Source organism: Bremia lactucae, linkage group LG3 (genome assembly GCF_004359215.1).
Source record: "Bremia lactucae strain SF5 linkage group LG3, whole genome shotgun sequence".
NCBI lineage: Eukaryota > Oomycota > Peronosporomycetes > Peronosporales > Peronosporaceae > Bremia > Bremia lactucae.
In genome coordinates this window covers 655,558-673,323 of record NC_090612.1, presented here as the reverse complement: position 1 = coordinate 673,323, position 17,766 = coordinate 655,558, and the positions used below count along the sequence as shown (strand labels likewise).

At 45.3% G+C, this 17,766-nt stretch overlaps 8 protein-coding genes across 8 annotated transcripts; 5 read left to right on the top strand and 3 right to left on the bottom strand.

Moving 5' to 3' along the window:
* The first annotated feature begins 2,016 nt into the window (after window positions 1-2,016).
* CCR75_006921 (uncharacterized protein) lies at window positions 2,017-3,787 on the top strand. Its single transcript, XM_067964986.1, has 3 exons — window positions 2,017-2,801; window positions 2,874-3,179; window positions 3,253-3,787. Exons 1-3 carry the CDS (start codon window positions 2,222-2,224, stop codon window positions 3,303-3,305), a joined length of 939 nt encoding a protein of 312 aa, XP_067817054.1. The 5' UTR covers window positions 2,017-2,221; the 3' UTR covers window positions 3,306-3,787.
* CCR75_006922 (uncharacterized protein) lies at window positions 3,470-4,987 on the bottom strand (the record flags this gene model as incomplete). Its single annotated transcript, XM_067964987.1, has 1 exon — window positions 3,470-4,987. One exon carries the CDS (start codon window positions 4,985-4,987, stop codon window positions 3,470-3,472), a length of 1,518 nt encoding a protein of 505 aa, XP_067817045.1.
* Window positions 4,988-6,157: 1,170 nt separating this feature from the next.
* Window positions 6,158-7,323, bottom strand: CCR75_006923 (uncharacterized protein; the record flags this gene model as incomplete). The annotated part of the gene is made up of 2 exons (XM_067964988.1): window positions 6,158-6,342; window positions 6,421-7,323. The coding sequence occupies 2 exons, from the start codon at window positions 7,321-7,323 to the stop codon at window positions 6,271-6,273; spliced, it is 975 nt and encodes a 324-aa protein (XP_067816832.1). The 3' UTR covers window positions 6,158-6,270.
* Window positions 7,324-7,475: 152 nt separating this feature from the next.
* CCR75_006924 (uncharacterized protein) lies at window positions 7,476-8,129 on the top strand (the record flags this gene model as incomplete). The annotated part of the gene is made up of 1 exon (XM_067964989.1): window positions 7,476-8,129. The coding sequence occupies one exon, from the start codon at window positions 7,476-7,478 to the stop codon at window positions 8,127-8,129; it is 654 nt and encodes a 217-aa protein (XP_067816635.1).
* A 763-nt stretch (window positions 8,130-8,892) lies between these two features.
* On the top strand, window positions 8,893-11,276 carry CCR75_006925 (uncharacterized protein; the record flags this gene model as incomplete). The annotated part of the gene is made up of 10 exons (XM_067964990.1): window positions 8,893-9,151; window positions 9,218-9,907; window positions 9,977-10,046; window positions 10,111-10,155; window positions 10,218-10,293; window positions 10,356-10,408; window positions 10,466-10,523; window positions 10,582-10,671; window positions 10,738-10,827; window positions 10,879-11,276. The coding sequence occupies 10 exons, from the start codon at window positions 8,893-8,895 to the stop codon at window positions 10,978-10,980; spliced, it is 1,533 nt and encodes a 510-aa protein (XP_067817044.1). The 3' UTR covers window positions 10,981-11,276.
* A 303-nt stretch (window positions 11,277-11,579) lies between these two features.
* CCR75_006926 (uncharacterized protein) lies at window positions 11,580-14,071 on the top strand (the record flags this gene model as incomplete). The annotated part of the gene is made up of 4 exons (XM_067964991.1): window positions 11,580-11,729; window positions 11,787-12,245; window positions 12,320-13,075; window positions 13,139-14,071. 4 exons carry the CDS (start codon window positions 11,580-11,582, stop codon window positions 13,961-13,963), a joined length of 2,190 nt encoding a protein of 729 aa, XP_067817042.1. The 3' UTR covers window positions 13,964-14,071.
* A 24-nt stretch (window positions 14,072-14,095) lies between these two features.
* On the top strand, window positions 14,096-16,018 carry CCR75_006927 (uncharacterized protein; the record flags this gene model as incomplete). Its single annotated transcript, XM_067964992.1, has 5 exons — window positions 14,096-14,194; window positions 14,261-14,361; window positions 14,427-14,666; window positions 14,736-15,718; window positions 15,785-16,018. 5 exons carry the CDS (start codon window positions 14,096-14,098, stop codon window positions 15,916-15,918), a joined length of 1,557 nt encoding a protein of 518 aa, XP_067817043.1. The 3' UTR covers window positions 15,919-16,018.
* A 617-nt stretch (window positions 16,019-16,635) lies between these two features.
* Window positions 16,636-17,462, bottom strand: CCR75_006928 (uncharacterized protein). Its single transcript, XM_067964993.1, has 3 exons — window positions 17,435-17,462; window positions 17,179-17,373; window positions 16,636-17,103 (listed from the first exon to the last, which is right to left on the bottom strand). Exons 1-3 carry the CDS (start codon window positions 17,456-17,458, stop codon window positions 16,756-16,758), a joined length of 567 nt encoding a protein of 188 aa, XP_067816835.1. The 5' UTR covers window positions 17,459-17,462; the 3' UTR covers window positions 16,636-16,755.
* Between the last annotated feature and the right edge of the window lie 304 nt (window positions 17,463-17,766).

The following is a 17,766-nucleotide window of genomic DNA, read 5'->3' as shown; positions in this document are numbered from 1 at the left end:
CAGGCATCCGGTATGGATACTCAGTCATCATGTCAGCCACCTAACAGTCCTGACACAAACGTGCTTGATTTTGGCTTCTTCAATGCTGTCCAGGCCTAGCAACACCAAAAGGTGATGAACATGATTGATGAGTTAATTGCGCCTGTTCAAGCAGCATTTAAAGAGCTTGATAGGAATAAGTTGAACAAGGTGTTTCTTACCCATTAATCTTGCATGAACGAGATCCTCAAATGCGGAGGGGGGGGGGAACAAGCACAATATTCCCCATTTATTGAAAGAGCGCCTAATCAATGAAAATCGTCTGCCCGACCATCTTACCTGCGCTGTCGAGATCATTGAGGCGGCGAAGGAAGCAGTGACGGACACTCCATCGACTTAATAGCATCGGCAATTTCTACTTTTGATCAATCGTAAACTTCAAATCCATATAGTTCGATTCACATACTCACGCAAAGTGAACAATGCTCCCTTTTGTTTCCGAGCAAAAATCTCACGCAGAAATGTCCCCTTTAATTCCGAACGGAGGGAGTATGTATTAGCCAATAAAAGCTGAAACATTACAGTATTGCCCAATGCTAGTTGAAACGAATATTTATATCCAATCACAGGTGAAACCTAATGTGTGTTAGCCATTCGATATTTGGATTGAAACCTCAAATTATTATCTTTACAGAAGTTGTGGGAATAACAATATTAGTTTGCGAATTTAAATATTTAATTATTTAAAAAAAAGTTAAGAAGCAGCGGTTTATTTAAATTTAATTTTTTCTTATAAAAAATGGTTGTGTGGACATCAATTTTAGTACCCTAGATAAATTGTATTTTATCCATAATGTAAATCGTACCACATTATCTGTAACGCGATAACAGCAGAGGTGAGGTCCTCCGAATGCTTCACGTATTCGATGTTTAGAGAAAGGTTTAAAGTTGCTTAGAGGTCTTAGCTACTAAACATTGAAAGGACGATCGCTTAATTTAGGGAAAAAGTAAAACTGCACTAATATATTTAAATTTGTATATTAATAATAAACTATGTATCTCGACTCCTTGTGCACCGATTGGCGGGTTGGATTAAATTTAAGAAAACAAATCAACAGAACTGTTGTTGCTACAATTTTATCGTACACGATAATATTAAATATGTTAAGTAAACATAATAAAATGATTACAACTTTAAGAAGCTTTATTGGTCATTTATAGGAAATAATATTTAAGGATACTTATTATGCTACAGCAATTCCAACTCCTCAGACTGTTGATCGTTTCTGCTCTACACTCAAAGCAGTATCTGGAAACATCGACAGCTTGCAGCTCAAACTGTAGTGGCAAGACTGTTGTAGCATCAAGCTATCTTACAACAACGCTCACGCACGGTCCCTATTTCGTCAAAAAACATGCTGCAAGGTCATTTATATTTGAAACTTTTAAAAAACTAACGTTCGACGACAGGAAATGGGTGGCGTCTATTAACAATCCTCCAATATGCAAGCTCATTTTTCCATGCCTTTGAAGCTGCTGTCACTGCTGCTAAAGAAATCATGGTAATTTTACATGCAAAAGATTGATCAGACAGATCTAACCCGATCTGCAAGTAACAAGACCTTCAAATCTAAAACGTCTGCTTTTGCTATCGATGATAGTTCCAAATTTTTTTTGATAGTGCCTCATGGACCCTACATCCAGTATCGAGCTGCCTCAGGTCCCAGCAAGCTTCAACGTCAGCCATAACCACCACTTCACTTAAGAGGTGGGTAAATGGATTTATTAGACTATCAGAAGTGGTCTCTGACGAACATGTACATATAGCTGACGTTTTTCATCTTACAAATGTGATGTGCCTCAAGCGACTCAGATTGGATGAAGCTGTACGGACGGTGTCAGCAATTAATATGATACAAAGCCCTCTTTTCTGTATAATAATTAATAAGTCGCGATTACTTCCTTTTAAACTTGACTTAATTTGAAAAATCTCGATACAGAGAAGGTAGGAATTATCGAAGCTTGAAAATGTGCGATTGAAAGTTACTACTTGAATCTTCATCTGCCTTTATTGTGACGACGTAACGTTTATCAACGTCGAAGGGGCCAGTAAACTAAACGTGCAGCATACAAGTCAGTCAACCCGGACGTTGTAATGGCACGACGGTCCCCGATCGCCGGAAGAGACGCAACCAGATCTCGGTCATCTTTACCATTTGCACTTTAGCCTTACTTTGAGACCATGAATAGCCTCGAAAATTCTTTCGTAGCTGGAGCCGGTGCCTACGTCAAAGGAAAATATGCTATCACATCTACTGGAGTTGTGCGCAAGGGTACAGGCCGCGCCTTCAGCGTTGTGCCCGAAGAATTAGAATGGGGCGGCAAGATTATAGGCCGAGGAGCAAGCGGCTGTGTGCTAATCTCATGCCATCGACCGACCAACACGCCACTAGCGCTTAAAATGATTAACATGTACGACAAAACGAGACGCGAACAGATTATTAGAGAAATTAATGCGCTCTTTGACGCGGAATGTCCGTGTCTTGTGACCTTTTACGGAGCATTTCTCCGCGATGGAGCCGTGGTGCTTGCTCTGGAGTATATGGATGGCGGTTCGTTGGAAAATGTCATTCATCAGCTTGGTACGATTCCGGAGCACGTCCTCGCCAGTGTTGCGTTCCAGATCCTTCATGCGCTGTCGTATTTGAAGACAAACAAACGCGTTCACCGGGATATTAAACCTCCAAACATATTGCTTAATAGCCATGGCCAAGTGAAATTGTCAGACTTTGGCATTGCCTCTGAGCTTGGTAATTCTATCGGTATGTCTTGACTATTATAAAAAATACGTTTGATACTTACAATCTTTATAGCTATGTGTGGCACCTTCGTAGGTACCTTCCGTTATATGTCACCCGAACGAATACAGCACACAGAATATAGCTATAGCTCGGATATATGGAGTCTTGGTCTTGTCTTAATGGAGACCGCCACGGGCGTGTACCCATACCCTAAGCACCAGACTTGCATCGATATGCTTCAGAACGTACTGGAAGCTCCCCCACCCGCCCTTTCGCCGCAGTATTTTTCTCAAGATTTTTGCGACTTTCTGCAACAGTGTCTGCAAAAGAATTCACTTGATCGCGCTTCTGCCGATACGCTGCTCAAATCGCCGTGGTTACAGCGTTGCGAAGCTATAAGTAAGTTTATAATAGTGTCTTTGTAAAAATTTATATGGTGCTTACAGTGAGTAATACACCTTTTTTGTTGCAGATCTTGAAAGTTCGGTTGCTAATGTGCGGCACTGGATTGCGTCGCTGCAGTAAAATCGGGACGTATTTTATATAGACCGCAGTTTGGAATAGTTGCGAAATATTTTGTCTGATGCTTTAGTTAGCTTATATTGTTACATTGTAGGATAAATAGTCTCTTGTATGGAACACCTCGTTCACAACTATGCACGGCACGTCTAGCTTTATTCCGCTTTTCTCTAATTGTTGTCGTCTCCAGTTGAGCAGCTGCCCATGATGTAGCCCATGGCGGCTTGCAAGCACGCCAAGTAGTACGCGGCCTCGGAACCTTCCTGAGACTCGTCAATAGCATACTGCTCCATAAGATAAACCTGGGAGTGCAGATGTGGCAGCTCACAGCGGCTCAACACATAAACCAGCAGCGGCAGAAGCACGTCCGCCGATATACAGCTGCTGTCTAGACCAAGCGCTATCTTCGCCTCACTATACAGCGTGCACACAGCCCGCATCAACGAAGACAAGACGCTGGAGGGAACCAAATGCGGAATCATATTGAACGCAGCAATAGAGTCTTTAAAAATCTCTTGGTGCTTCGCCTCCTCTGGAATTTTTACGGGCACTCCGATCTCCTCAATGCTTAATTCTCGTGTCTTAGCTGCATGTTCTCGCCACGAGGCATTTAGGTCGTCCAGGTCGGCGGCGGTTCCTCGATAGCAAGCACAGGCGAGACGGCAAAACACCATATGCTCTACAAATAAACGCAAGGCTGGTAGATGAGTCTGGTCCAACTTCGCCTCAGCTGCCACGGCTTTGACTATCTCCTGAAGCAGCGATTGCATCACGTCACGCGATTCGCTCTCGTCAAAAACTGTCTTAGGTCCAGGCTGGCTTGGCGACCTCGTGAAGGAGCGCATGGTGTCCAAGCAGAGCTTGTCTAATGCTTTCTTCAATTCTGGCTTAAGCAATTTCTGGCGACTTAACAACTTTTCAAACCGCGCAAGCGCGCGTGAAGGCTCATCCTTGGAAGAAATTACACTTTTCACCTCTTTAAGTAATCGCTCGAGCGTCACGCCATTCGGTTCTAAGCTCTTTTGGCTGTGCAGCTCCACAAGCTTGGCCAAGTAGCTAGCCTGAAGCTGCAGCACCTGCCTTAGCCAGTCTTCAGCCAGCGCACGATCAGATTGCTCGATGCCGTCAAGCAGTGTCTGACTGGGGGAGAAGCTATATCGGTGGTGCTGCAGTCCAGCAGCCAAATCATCAGCCTCGTCCAGCGCGAGCAGCGTGTGCATGTCACCAAGCACCGCTAACGAGCGATCGCCCGTGGCCACTTCAGCCACAAGTTGCATCTGAAGCAGCGCGACTTGGTCACGACGACTAGTGCTAAGCCAACCCTTTACGCTGCGCAGGAGTTCGCGCCGCTTGGATAAGCGAGCCTTGCGCTTAAGAACGTGTTTAGATTCCTCTTGAATACGACGCGTGAGCTGGTCAAGCGCAGATGACGCAGCTGAGTTATCAGAAACAGCGGAATCAAAGCTGCGGTAGCGGCGCTGACTCGCGTGCGTGGTCGGGATGGCATGATCAACACCACCGAATGAGAATGTGCTGGGGATAGATGTGCGACGCCGAAATGCGGCAGCCTCGGTTTCGATGGGTTCCGCAGAAGCAATTGGAGATGAGGCAGGTGAGACCGCCTTTGCTCCCACTACGCGTTCGGCATCTTGTTTTGCGGTTATAAGGCTAAAATCTTCGAGTCCCATTGTTTTTGCTAAGTGGCGCGGGTCAATCCGGGCTACTTGCGCACGATGCCGGAAATACAATTATAAAAACAATAATGGTAATGTTGAGGTCAAGGCAGAAAAGCCCTTACTCAATTTTACATGCGTGCGTCAGTCGTGGTGGACAGCAGCGGTACTACAATTGGCAGCTGGAATCGGATGTAACAGGGAATGGATTGCTATTAGTACAAAACCAGCAATAATCGTATTGCGACCTCGGCGAGATGCGTGCCTATATCAAAAACAAACAGGTTTGGCGATTTGAAAACGCGTGCGAGAGGTCGGAAGAGTTCGACAATGCTGACGGCATAGCCCAACGAGAGTGATGCAGCTGTGCTTTGTATTTTCTTTCCCATATAAAGTGCTGTGCATCACAACCTTATAACTGCATTTAGGCGTCAACCCGTAACTGATGGGAGCCAGGTGGCGAGCGCAGTTGGGCATATTTGCAGCACCGCCTGTACATGCAAGTGTCAGCTGACGTGAGTGGGTTGCACAACCGAGTCTGTAGCTTATCAGAGCCGATTTATATTTCCGACATCGCAGCCTGCGACTTACACTCCGCGAACAAAAAAATAACAATCGGGTACTTTTGGAGTAATATATTGGCGCAAAATGCCCAAGGTGTTGGTCACAGGTTGTTGGCTCTTCTGCAATAAGAAAACTGCAGAGACCGCGCGCAGCCAATTAACATGAGATTCTGGATATTGATGAATTCGGCACGACGACACTATAACGACTTTCGTTTTAAGGAATTCTGAAGTCGCAGATGGCATTTGCATGATCTTTGTATTCCGCAACTTCTACATTTTCTTGTTAGAATATAGAAATATTTCTCTCCCTCACTAAGCATGTGGAGTGCAATGCGATTAGGTTTTATGTTACGCCATTTAAAAAGCAACACAATACGTCATAGTCCATCATTAAAAATATGTCAAGTTCTTTAAATTACAGTCGTACTCGACAAAAACTAGGTCCGGCAAAAGTATTATTTGGCATGACATTTGATGAGCCCCAAGTGCGTGCAGCTTGACAAATCATAGCATCATCTCCTGTGGCGAACGTTGCTTGTCGTGGTAACTTTGTATCGCACGACTAGTGATCGAGGTGGGTTAATGAGTTTAGAAGGCCGTAAAAGGCAACGCTCAAACATTCTATACGGCGGCGTCGTGTAATTGTTAGCTTAATTTCGCGCTACTTCTACCGCTACTGCTGATGGTCGTAAATCGAAAATGACCAACACCTTAGGCTCAATAGTCGACTGTCTACTGTTTCTTCTTTGCATTAAGCTTCTTGAGAGCACGTTTGCGCAGTGACAGGTGGGTCATCATGGCGCCCTGGACACGTGAGAATAGTACCAGCACATTATTGAAATAAAAAATGTCACGTCAGGACAGAATATGCATGATAATTACCTTAGCCAGCAGCCAAGAGGGCACGCTCTCGTACAGGCAGATCTGCAGTGCATGCGGCCAGTAGGGCGAGAGGAGCGTGTCAAATCCCAGCTGCGCCACCGATGCGCGCGCATACGTGACGGGAGACGGGACCATGAAGCTCGAGTTGCGAATCTTAGCAAGTTTAGTGGATACGAACATGGGCACGTGGCATTGAATATGCACGTTCTTGGCAGCATATTCAGCGGCGAGACACAGTGAAAGCTGCTCCACGTACTTCTTAGTGGCACTGTACACACTCAGCAGCGGTACTACCATGCGGCCCGAGCCGGAGCTTAAATTAACGATGACTCCGCGTTTGCGTTGTGCCATACCGGGAAGCACCAACTTGGTCATGATGGTGGTGCTCGTCACATTAAGCTTGATAAGGCTGTCCACGCGATCCCCAGGCAGTTCGTCGAAAAATTCTGGGAAGTCGTACGACACGCCCACATTGTTGAAAAGAACGCCAATATCCTTGACCTCGTCGATCTTTTTCTGTAAGGCTTCGCGCACACCAGGCTCATCCACGCGATTGAAATCTACCGAAAGGATTTCCACCTGCACGAGAGGATACTTTTCCAAAATTTCATTTCGCACAGTCTCTAGGCGACTTTGCGTGCGGCTCAGTAGAACCACATCCATACCCTTGCGCGCCAATTCCATGGCTAGAGCCTTACCAATGCCATCGGTGGCTCCCGTTACAACGCCCCACTTGCCGAAGCCTTTAAGGCTCTTAGCCGGACGCAAAAAGAACTTGTAAACTAAGTTTAAAAGCTGCAATGCTAAGCGAGACAACACTATGCAACCAACCGCCGCAAAGACCTTCACGTACAAGGGGATTGGTTCTAGTGCCGCGTGCATGCGCGCCAGTTGGTTTGCCATACTACCCCAAAATATACTTTATAAAGGATACGAATAGAAATACCGGTAATATATTTCAGTAAATAGCACGTAACTGTTTTGCCTTTATAAAATATTTAGTAAATGCCCAAGTTGACAGCAAAAAGTATTCTGCCGTAGAGACGTCAGCAACCATGGGGAATCGGCGTCGCATCCGCAATATGCTCACGGTGTCCGACGGCTACTGGGGATTCGTGCACCAAAAGCGCTTTTACCGTTGGCTGTATGCATCGCTTACATTCTTTGCCATCTTTGCCGTGGTCGTAGCTTTTTTCGACGTTGGCGCTGGCACGTCTCACGCCGCGAGCTTCGTGGCTAGCAAGTACACACAGGGCCAGCTGGACGAAAACCAGCGACTGCTGCAGTGGATGTACATTTACTACCCAACTCCGTTCGCTTTCGCTTGGTTCCTCGTTTACTTCGCTAAATTTTTCTTTTGCTGGAAAATAAAGCGCTTACGCAAGGCACGCAACTACAAATACAACCTTATGCTAGCCTCGTTGGTTATTGCCATATTCTACGCCGTCGGGCTGAAATTTGTACTCCGTATGTCGCTTTATTCGGGCCCTAAGCTGCGTAGTGCCTTCGTGATCGGACTATGCGAGTTGGGGCTTGTGAGCATTGAGGTGTTCGATGAGCGCAAGGAGCGGAAAGAAAGACACCAAAAGAAAAGGTTGCTTCGGGAGCAGTACGCAGCAGAGGAGCCAACACATAGGCGGCGTGCTGACAATCCTGACAATGCGCTGCCACAATGGCCAGGAAACGGTGATGAGTTCATTCTCGTCTAAAACTTGATAGACTTTTGTTATAAAGCTTACATCTGACCACAATATTCGCGAATGGAAATGTCTTCGTTTTGGTACTAATATATAAAGAAACAATTCAATTCAGTGGTAGTTCTGATAATTTGATTTATGGATCGGGTTCTATGCACCCTTCTTTAAGTCGTCTTAAAGAGTAAACTGTGGCTTATTGCAAGCTCAATAATGAATGCAACATCTTATAATTTTTTAATTGCCACGATAAAAGCTAACTCTTTTTTGTAAAATTAATTTTGCGACATCGTTATTGAACGTATGCGCTGGATAAGGAAGTAAGGGGTTTAATATTCGTGTTAAATTAATCTGGCTTTGGCGGATACATGGCTAGTTGTCTTTGTTAAAACAACAATTTTGTAGTACCTTCTCTCCCTTAGAAGACGCTCTGCTAAGTTAAGAAATACATTTGGTTCCTTTACAAAATTCAAAGAAATCGCCTTGTACTTTTTTGTGTGTCTGAAGACGCAATTTCGATCGCTATGTCGTGGAATCATTTCAGCTCGACATAAAAATAAACTTAAACGACTATTCGGATATAATGAAAACCACGAATAACTTTTTGATACATTAGTGGATTATCAAATTGCTCACCCATTTTTGGGCTGACTATTCGGATATAATGAAAAACCACGAATAACTTTTTAATACATTAGTGGATTATCTAATTGCTCACCCATTTCCTTAAGGGAGACGTGTTCATTCGATTACAAGGTTAAAGCCTTATTCGAGACGAATGACGAGCTCTTTCCGCCAGCGCCCGAACGAAAATTACCGCCCCAGTTTCGGCCAGCGCTACCCAAATTTGGATACTGCAAGTGTAGATGTCGATATGAAGGATGCATCGTCAACGCCATCCTCTATCTCTGGACAATATCAACGCACGACTCCGTCGGCGGTGTCTACATCTGCGTCCTTATCTACCAGGACCATGGGAAACAACCGCCACGCGCTACATGAGCAGAACGTTGCAAGCTACCGTTCGACGACCTCAAGTACGTTACTTGTGAAAATTAGTAATGAAACTTTGACGAGCGTCGTTTGGTCGCATTTTCATTTAGGCCGTTTAATGGCACCAACGGCGTCTTCATTGGCGCATCGCACAAATTCGTTTGCTTATGCTAGTTCTGTGCCATCGTATGCACGACCCACTGCTAGCAGCGCCACCGGACGGTATCAAGGATCAATAATGCCGTCAGTGCCATCAAAAGCAGCGTATAGCACCGAAGCAAGCCGGTTCCGGCCCGGCACATCGATTTTAACTGCGTCGAATCGGCCTCTTTATAGAGGTGCGGGTACTTCGAGTAAGTTTCAGTCTATTTCAAGTTCTCAGCCTCGGTATGGCACTACTCGTGCAATGAATCGTACGCCGACTTTAACACCGCCAGGGCAATTTGCTAGTGTACGATCTGCTCCACCACAAGCACCCGTAGCCGAAATGATGGATTACGAGGATTTTCAAACGCAACAACAAAAGGAGCAGGAACAAAATCAGCTAAATAAGGCACAAAAAGCTTGGAGCTTGAGCGATTTTGAGATTGGGCGCGAGCTGGGGGCTGGAAAGTTTGGGCAGGTGTATCGGGCGCGCGAGAAAAATTCCCACATGATTGTTGCACTAAAGGTTTTAGTGAAGGAGCAGCTCAAGTCGGCTGGAGTTGCTCATCAACTGCGAAAAGAAGTGGAGATTCATTCACGTATTCGCCACGAAAATATTTTGCCCCTTTATGCCACTTTTCAGGATGCCACAAGAGGTAACGGAATTGGAAATTTATTTGTATTTTGACTTTTTGTCTAAGATATTGTTTGGATTGCCTTTTAAGTATACCTGGTTATGAAATATGCTGGCGGTGGGGACCTATATAAAAAAATGCGCTCCATGGCAGGACGTCGGTACGTGGGCTTAAAGTCCTTTCCGTTTGCATAAAATTCGTGCATTTATGGTATTATCACATAGATTTTCCGAACGTCAAGCCATGCTATATACATCTCAGCTTGTCAGGTAAACATCAATGCCGACAATTTTATTTAAGCTGACATTTAGTCTGTGTCTTTACATTGCAGCGCATTAGAAGCTTGTCATCACCAGCATGTAATTCACCGCGATATAAAACCGGAAAACCTTCTTTTATCCGATGAGGTAAGAAATGGCCATTGAACCCATTTTCGCTTTAATCTACTGATTTTAGTGATCTGCTGAAGGGTACAATTCAACTTGCCGATTTTGGTTGGTCATCCGCGAATGTTACAGCTGCGTAAGTGGAACGCCGTGCTTTGCTTAAAAGCACTTTAATTAGCATGTGAATTTGCAGAAATCGTCGCGATACTTTATGTGGCACTTTGGATTATCTTTCTCCGGAAATGATTCGGGTGAGTTATGTTTCGTAACATATCTGTTGCCGATCTAACTTTGCACGGTATGACCAAGGGGGAAAAATATGACGAGTCTGTCGACATCTGGGCAGTTGGTATCATAATGTACGAGCTGCTAGTGGGCAAGCCTCCATTTGAGGCGCCGGTACGCTGCAAATTTTTTTGTCGCACTTTATTTCACTCATGTAGCTATGCCAAAATCTCTACTCAGGACCAAAATGAAACCATCGAGCTCATAACTGAAGGCCAGCTTCACGTGCCGCCAATGGTGTCGCTGGCGGCAAAGGATTTAATTACACGGGTATGATTTCGGCTTAATTTATCCACCTTTTTTAACTTATGCTGTTTTTAGATCCTGCAAAAATTACCTAAAAAACGTCTCTCATTGCAGGAAATCAAGGCTCATCGCTGGTTTGCTCCACTCTCCATTCGACGGTCTTACAAGCGTGGCTAATGGGCTGCAGATTCGAAAATCCTTCGTATTGTAAGCAAATTCTGAGGATTATTCAAAGAATGCAACTGTTATTTTCCAAATTGTACTTGACGTCTTCCGTGTGATTTTCTTGTACAAAGATCAAGAAATATTTCTAAATCCTCCGGTGGCTGACGCATCAGGCTACGCATGCCCTCTCAGAGACTCCAACGACGTAAGCTGCTTCATCGCAGGGCATAATTGCGTTGTGCCGAATCTAGTTCTAGTGTCATTTACATTTCAACATACTTCACAAAATACATTGCTAGCCTCCTAAATTACGAGATACTATTTTACAGAGTAAAGAATCACATATGTGTTCGACATATTCCTAACAACTACAATAATAGCCTTCTAAATTACGAGCATGGCCACAATTTGCAAGTCATTTTGTAGGATAATTCTTCTTGTAGTATCTCTCTCCTCACAAAAGCCCGATCTAATTTCTAAAATTACAGGATGCGCCGCACCCGGCGCCAAGCAGGACATGCTACCTAAGTGCACAGAGAGTCGAGGCGAAGGGCGAGCGGGAAGAAGCACCTGGGCCAAAGCAAGCTTGCGCCACCGAGAGGTAGAGACTCATGAGTGAAACTCCCCCACAAATGCTAGACCTTCGCGCGCGGCTGAACCAGTTACGTATGCCGGAACTGCGCAACATTCTAGTGGACCTAAATCTAGCGCGCTCAGGGCGCAAGTCGGAGCTTGTGGAACGCATAGCCATTGAAATGGAGGTTCGTGGGGACCATTTGTGTTCCAACATTTCTTAATTGACTTGCCAATATTTATAGTCTTTTGCCGACAAAGCTCGAGGGACCACGTCCGCTGGGTTTTACAATGAGCGCTTCGCCGCCGGCATGCGGAGTATTGACCAGCAAACGCAAGGCAGAACATCCTGCCTGCCGTTTCCACAAGCAACTCAAGCAAGTTACCGCACAGTAGTGCCGCAAATTCCTGGGATTTTCGGTCCACTTGAACCCACGGCGCCTCCGGCGCGCCCAATTCCCGCGCCTATCTATGCACACAATTCAACGACTCAAGCCCCAGTGTCATATGGATCGACCGGTGCTGCATCCCTCGGAGCTGGCGTGGTCTCTTTGACCAGCGGAGTGGATCTCTACAACCCGACGCAGCTTGCAGCATTGAATGGTGCGCGATGTTTCTGCGCGTCGCAAGGCGTGTCGGGCAAGGTCATCAAGTGTGTAGACTGCGGATTGGATGTACATGCGAAGTGTCATCAGCTAATTACAGTGGGTTGCACTACTTCTTGAGAGTGTCATGCTGCGCTAACGATCATACTACGTGATATCGTTTGTGCTGATAGCTAAATGGGGACTGGCATTGCGAAAAGTGTCGATCTACGACTTACGACCCGTTTTATCGAGTTCAAAAGACCGTGCTGGATCCTAACTTTGTGCGATTTGCTAAACCAGTGAGCTCTTTTCGGGTAGAATACTACATCACAGACAATGACCTAAATGACATGTATGCTAAACGAGACCCAAAGCCTGGTTTAATGACGCCAGGATCATTGGAGCTCCAGCTCCGATGCTTTGCAATAAAGGAGGATCTTGCAAGCGGACATTGCTGGCCAGCATCGACACAATTGAGTGTGAATGGATTTGGTGTACCAATTACGCAGCGTGCTCCGCCGGGACATGCGAATCCTTCTAAAGTTTTGCGCGAATTACCTGCAAATATATTTCAGTATTCGCGGGTAGGACGAAACGTAGTTGATATTCGGACTAGTGGGAATCCATCGGTGTTTGCCGTCATGGTACAGATTGTGGAGGTGCGCGACATAAATGATCTTGTTGATGAGGTGCAAATGGCATCCAATAATTGGTCCTATGAGAGCGCAAAACAAGAAGTTATCAAATCGTTCGGTAGCGAAGATGAAGACGACGTTGTCGCTTATGTCACAATGCTCTCAGTCCGCTGTCCACTAGGATTATGCGTAATCAATCTTCCAGCTCGAGGATTGCATTGCAAACACTTGCAATGCTTCGACTTGAGGACGTTTTTATTGTTTAGCAAGAAAGCTCGGTCAAAAGCCTGGCGGTGTACAGTGTGCCACAAAGTAAGCAAGCGATCATTTAGTAACATAATCTGCTGTTGTAACTTAAAATTTTTGATGGCGCAGTATATCAAGGCATCCGATTTGCGCATTGACCCGTTTTTAAAAAAATTGCTGCTAGAAGTTCAAGGTGAAGAAGAATTAGAAGAAGTGGAAATTTTTCCAGATGGATCGTGGAGACGGAGGCTCGAGGAGGAGTCCGTGACAGAACCGCCAGCAAAAAAGGTAAAAGCAGAACATTCTGAGACTCTAAATACTGCAACAAACGTGTCAGCTTCTCTGGTACCAGCACCAATTAACGACGCACCTGGATCAAGTGCAATGGCGCCGGTTGAGATTGATTTATTATCAAGCGATGATGATGATGGCATTGAAGCAACAACGGCATGCCGCGCTGCAACAGTGACTACATCTGCTCCAATTCTTCTTGATGACGACATCGATATTCTAACTGTTACCAGTGATGCTTGGGATACTTCTTCGGCACTAGTGCCGGCATCTGCCTTGACCAACACGACAAGCGATGGCAATTGCGGTGAGTATTTTCCATTCCCATTGGACGAGAACCTATTCCCTCCCTCGGCGAACAGCACAAGTATTGCGTCTTCCTGGATGCCTTCGGTGCCCGCAAGCACTGTCGTCAGTAGTATGACTCCTTCAGCCTCTACAGCTGCTAATTTGGCAGCGCCAGTGGCCATGTTGCCAACTCACGATTTGCTGAGCCAGGCTGAGTCCAACCTCGCCAGCTCAATGGCCTCATTATCTCGGAATCACAAAGTGAACAATCCGTTTGATCAGCGGCATCGACGATATGCAAGGCCCACTCCAAAACCTACAACGATGCCGAGTGGCATGGACATAATCTGTCTACTGGATAGCGACAGCGATTGATGTTATGTGCAGCAAAACTAGTACTTAATCACATATATATTTCTTTATTATTTGAAGCATTTTGTGATGTAGCCATTTAAAATACATATTCTTATATAATTTACCCAAGTCATCGCGCCGAAGACCCTGGCAATGTCGTCGACAGTGCTGGAACAGCTGCGTGCAGAACAGGAAGAGATTGAAGCATTAGAGCGGGCTATCGTAGCTACATTAGGTGACAAGCCACGCAATGTACGTATCTGCCGTGGTTTCTATCGACCAATTCTTGCGCTCTGACAAAAATCTTGTGCGGTTCAGCACCGTAGCCGTGTTCTGCACGGCCACAAAGTGAGCAACTTGCTTACCGAAGTGACGAAGCACAGTAAACATACCAAGGAGCTTTATGACGACGAGGATGGGTGCGTCCTGATTGATTCGAGTATATCGTGATCGCCTCGGATACTGATTTTGTATTTGGACATAGAATATTTACGGAGGAAACGACAAACATGCGCGGGCGAGCGGTGTTTACATCATTCTATGAGCATCTTAAAGCCATACGATCGTTCCATCGCAAATATCCAAATTCGGTCGTCTCTCACGAGCTCGATTTCGCGGAAGCTCTGCATCCAAACGTCCAGTTTTCTGGCGAAGAGCGCCTCGGCAAGTACGTGGACTTAAATCAATTCTATACGCGATTTTTGAATATTTCGGAGCTTAAATGGTAAGTTTTAGATGACATACTTTCTGGTTCGCAATTAAATATGTACTGATCGATGTACTATGTATGCAGGCAAGCTCGAAAAACTCAAGAAGCGCTAAATTCTAGTGCACGGAACAAGGGAAAGAAGCAAACGGTTGGCTCCTCGATTGACTATCTCGCGTATCTCGCGTCGTTTTCGGATTTTTCGGCGATTCCACCAGCCCAGAAGACCCAATCAGTACCATACCAGCAATACTTGAAAGATTTAAAGGAGTATCTGTTGGATTTTTATCGTCGAACGCAGCCTCTTGTGGATCTTGATGATATGATTGATGAAACATCCGCGAAGTTTGAGAAGCAGTGGGCTTCACGTGAGGTCGTTGGATGGGATTTTAAACGACAAAGCGATCAGATGAATGTAAACAAACGTCTTGAGCACTATTGCGAGCTTTGCGACAAACATTTTAGCTCAATAGGGGTTTACAATAGCCATTTGACAGGCAAGAAACACAAAAAGTATGCTGCTTCTGCTTCTGAGGCACCTAGTGACTCACGAAAAAGCGTGACCTCTAGCACTGGCGCTGAACCAAGCAAGGGCTCGAACGAAGACGTGAAAGGCAAACAAAAAGCTATCGCATTTGACGAGGTGCTAATTCGCCGTATGTATGAGCTTCTGACGGAAGTTGTACAGGGTACAATTTCATACTTGGAGCTTAAGCAGACGCGTACCCACGAAGAACTTCAAGCGGAAATCGAAGAGGAGGAAGAGGGCACGTTCTCGGACGTTGATGTAGAAAACGAGAACGAAGAGGAGGATGAAGAAGAGCAGCTGTACAATCCATTAAATTTGCCTCTTGGCTGGGATGGAAAGCCGATTCCGTACTGGCTGTACAAGTTGCACGGCCTTGGCGTTGAATACAAGTGCGAGATCTGCGGGAATCACAGTTACTGGGGACGACGAGCATTTGACCGCCATTTCCAAGAATGGCGCCATGCCTTTGGAATGCGCTGTCTAAAGATTCCAAATACGAAGCATTTTCATGACATCACGCTTATGCGAGACGTTATCCAGCGTAAGTGCTGCGTATGTGGAACTCTGTGGTTGACTTATTGGTGGTTTGTTGTGATTGTTTAAATAGTATATGAAAAATTAAAAGGCCAAATTGACGCTGAAAGCTGGAATCCGTCGAATGAAGAGGAATTTGAGGACTCAGAAGGCAACGTGCTGAATCGAAAGACGTATGAAGATCTGGCTCGCCAAGGATTACTTTAAAGAGAGTCCAACCATTTTGCAAAGCCTCACGTCTTGCAATTCGCTATCATTAATACATCGCACTCATTGATCGTGTTTGCCCACTATTACAATTTTTAAGGGGTTTTTGTTGTCTGATATCAATAATTCTAGTTAGAGAATTTTTTGAACAAACTTTTACTGTTTCAATTACTGTAGCCGTTTGCGCAAGTGCGCTGTTAGACATTTTCATTTCTTATCAACTAAGTGAAGGTAAAACACAAGTCAGTGCATTGTGCTCACAGTTTTAACATCGCTTTTGTTCGATATATTCTAAAATGCGTGTGGCTTCCGTGAGATAAAGCGCAATTTAATATTAAGCGTGGATGTTAGTTACCCTGGCTGCAGCAAAAGCATTGTCCGCTCAAAAATACGTCAAATGTGCAATCTAAAGGTTATAGCTTCGTCGTACGACTTTACTATCAAGTCTGCGACCGACTTATAGTCTATATCAATCACGAGCTTTCGAGCATAAACTTGAGTCTGCTGAATAGTTTTTACTGAGTCTAACAAACCGCGGTGGGCAGAGTCGTCGCTGCGAGTGGCAACGCCCTTTGACTATGGATTGCTCCACAACATTGATGAGCCACAGATTGCATCGCCTGAAGATGAGAGCTTTGAGACGCGTCAAAGTTTCGCACACGTTGAGTTCCCGTGGGGATATGTTTACGTCCATAAAGACCGCGTTGGCAGACAAAATATAGACTCAAGCGATACCGTTTGTATTTACTATTAAGTCATTTGTAAACGTTTGCGTCACGATATAAAATCCCACAATAGGCGTCGGTCACTCACAGTCCCTTGCGTTTGATAAAAAAATCACGGCGATGGGGTGTAAAGTAGGTCCTGGGCAACCGATTGCGCCTTTTCGTGGCCGCAGAGCAGCTCCACGAGCTTAACACCCATAGCCATCGCAGTCCCCGGGCCTCGACTAGTCACACACTTCCCATTCACGATGACGTCATCATGCTTATACTCCACGCCTTCCATCTGTGGCTCAAAACTTGGGTAGCTGGTTGCAACACCAGGAGCAAGCAGGCCAAGCGAGTGCAACACAACGGCGGGAGCAGCACAAATGGCGCCGTACAAATTGCCATCATTCTTTTGCTTCTGCAGCAGCGCTACCACCTCCTTTGAGTCGCGTATGTGCTTGGCCCCTGGCATGCCCTTTAGAGAATGCCGATACGAAAAACCAAATATTTTTTTCAGAATAATCATCATCTAGCCTTTCAGTAAACGTACTCCTGGGATCAAGACGAGATCGTAGCTCTTGCCAGCACAGGCCTCGATAGCCATATCGCCCTTCACCATTACTCCACGCGACATTGTCACGACGTTGTTCGGCTTGTTCCCGACAGTGGCCAGCGTCACCTCAACACCACCACGCGTGAGCACGTTGGCTAACGTTATAGCCTCGATCTCTTCCGATCCGTCCGCCTAGTGAAATCATGACATTATCATTCCTTAATCAAAGCTTCAAAGACGTCGATAGGCGTACGATAGGGATTAAGGCACTTGGCATTCTTGTCGAGTTTAGAGTTCTATGGATTCCTGAGGCAAGGCCAAAGTTGAAAGCTCGAGAACGAAAAAGCATCACAGATTTGACTCAAAAAGATTTATATCATTTTTCTTAAATATTTTCATTTTTTGGATCAATTTAAGAAAAAATGTATACTAAAGGAGAGATTTTATGACAATCTAAAATCATATAATTATGTGGATCCGATGTTATTTTATCGTGGCGTTCTACGGTAAAAGAGAATATATCGCTGGGTTTGAGCGTTATTAGATCAATACAGGCCCCCCCGTCTGTTTGTTTTAATTAGACAA

Excerpts from the sequence above, each read along its gene's own strand:
- CCR75_006921 (XM_067964986.1), top strand. The coding sequence starts at position 2,222 with ATGAATAGCCTCGAAAATTCTTTCGTAGCTGGAGCCGGTGCCTACGTC. Across the intron at positions 2,802-2,873 it reads TGAGCTTGGTAATTCTATCG|GTACCTTCCGTTATATGTCA; the intron begins GTATGTCTTGAC and ends GCACCTTCGTAG. Across the intron at positions 3,180-3,252 it reads ACAGCGTTGCGAAGCTATAA|ATCTTGAAAGTTCGGTTGCT; the intron begins GTAAGTTTATAA and ends TTTTTGTTGCAG.
- CCR75_006928 (XM_067964993.1), bottom strand. The coding sequence starts at position 17,458 with ATGCCAAGTGCCTTAATCCCTATC. Across the intron at positions 17,374-17,434 it reads CAAGTGCCTTAATCCCTATC|GCGGACGGATCGGAAGAGAT; the intron begins GTACGCCTATCG and ends TGATTTCACTAG. Across the intron at positions 17,104-17,178 it reads ATCTCGTCTTGATCCCAGGA|GGCATGCCAGGGGCCAAGCA; the intron begins GTACGTTTACTG and ends CATTCTCTAAAG.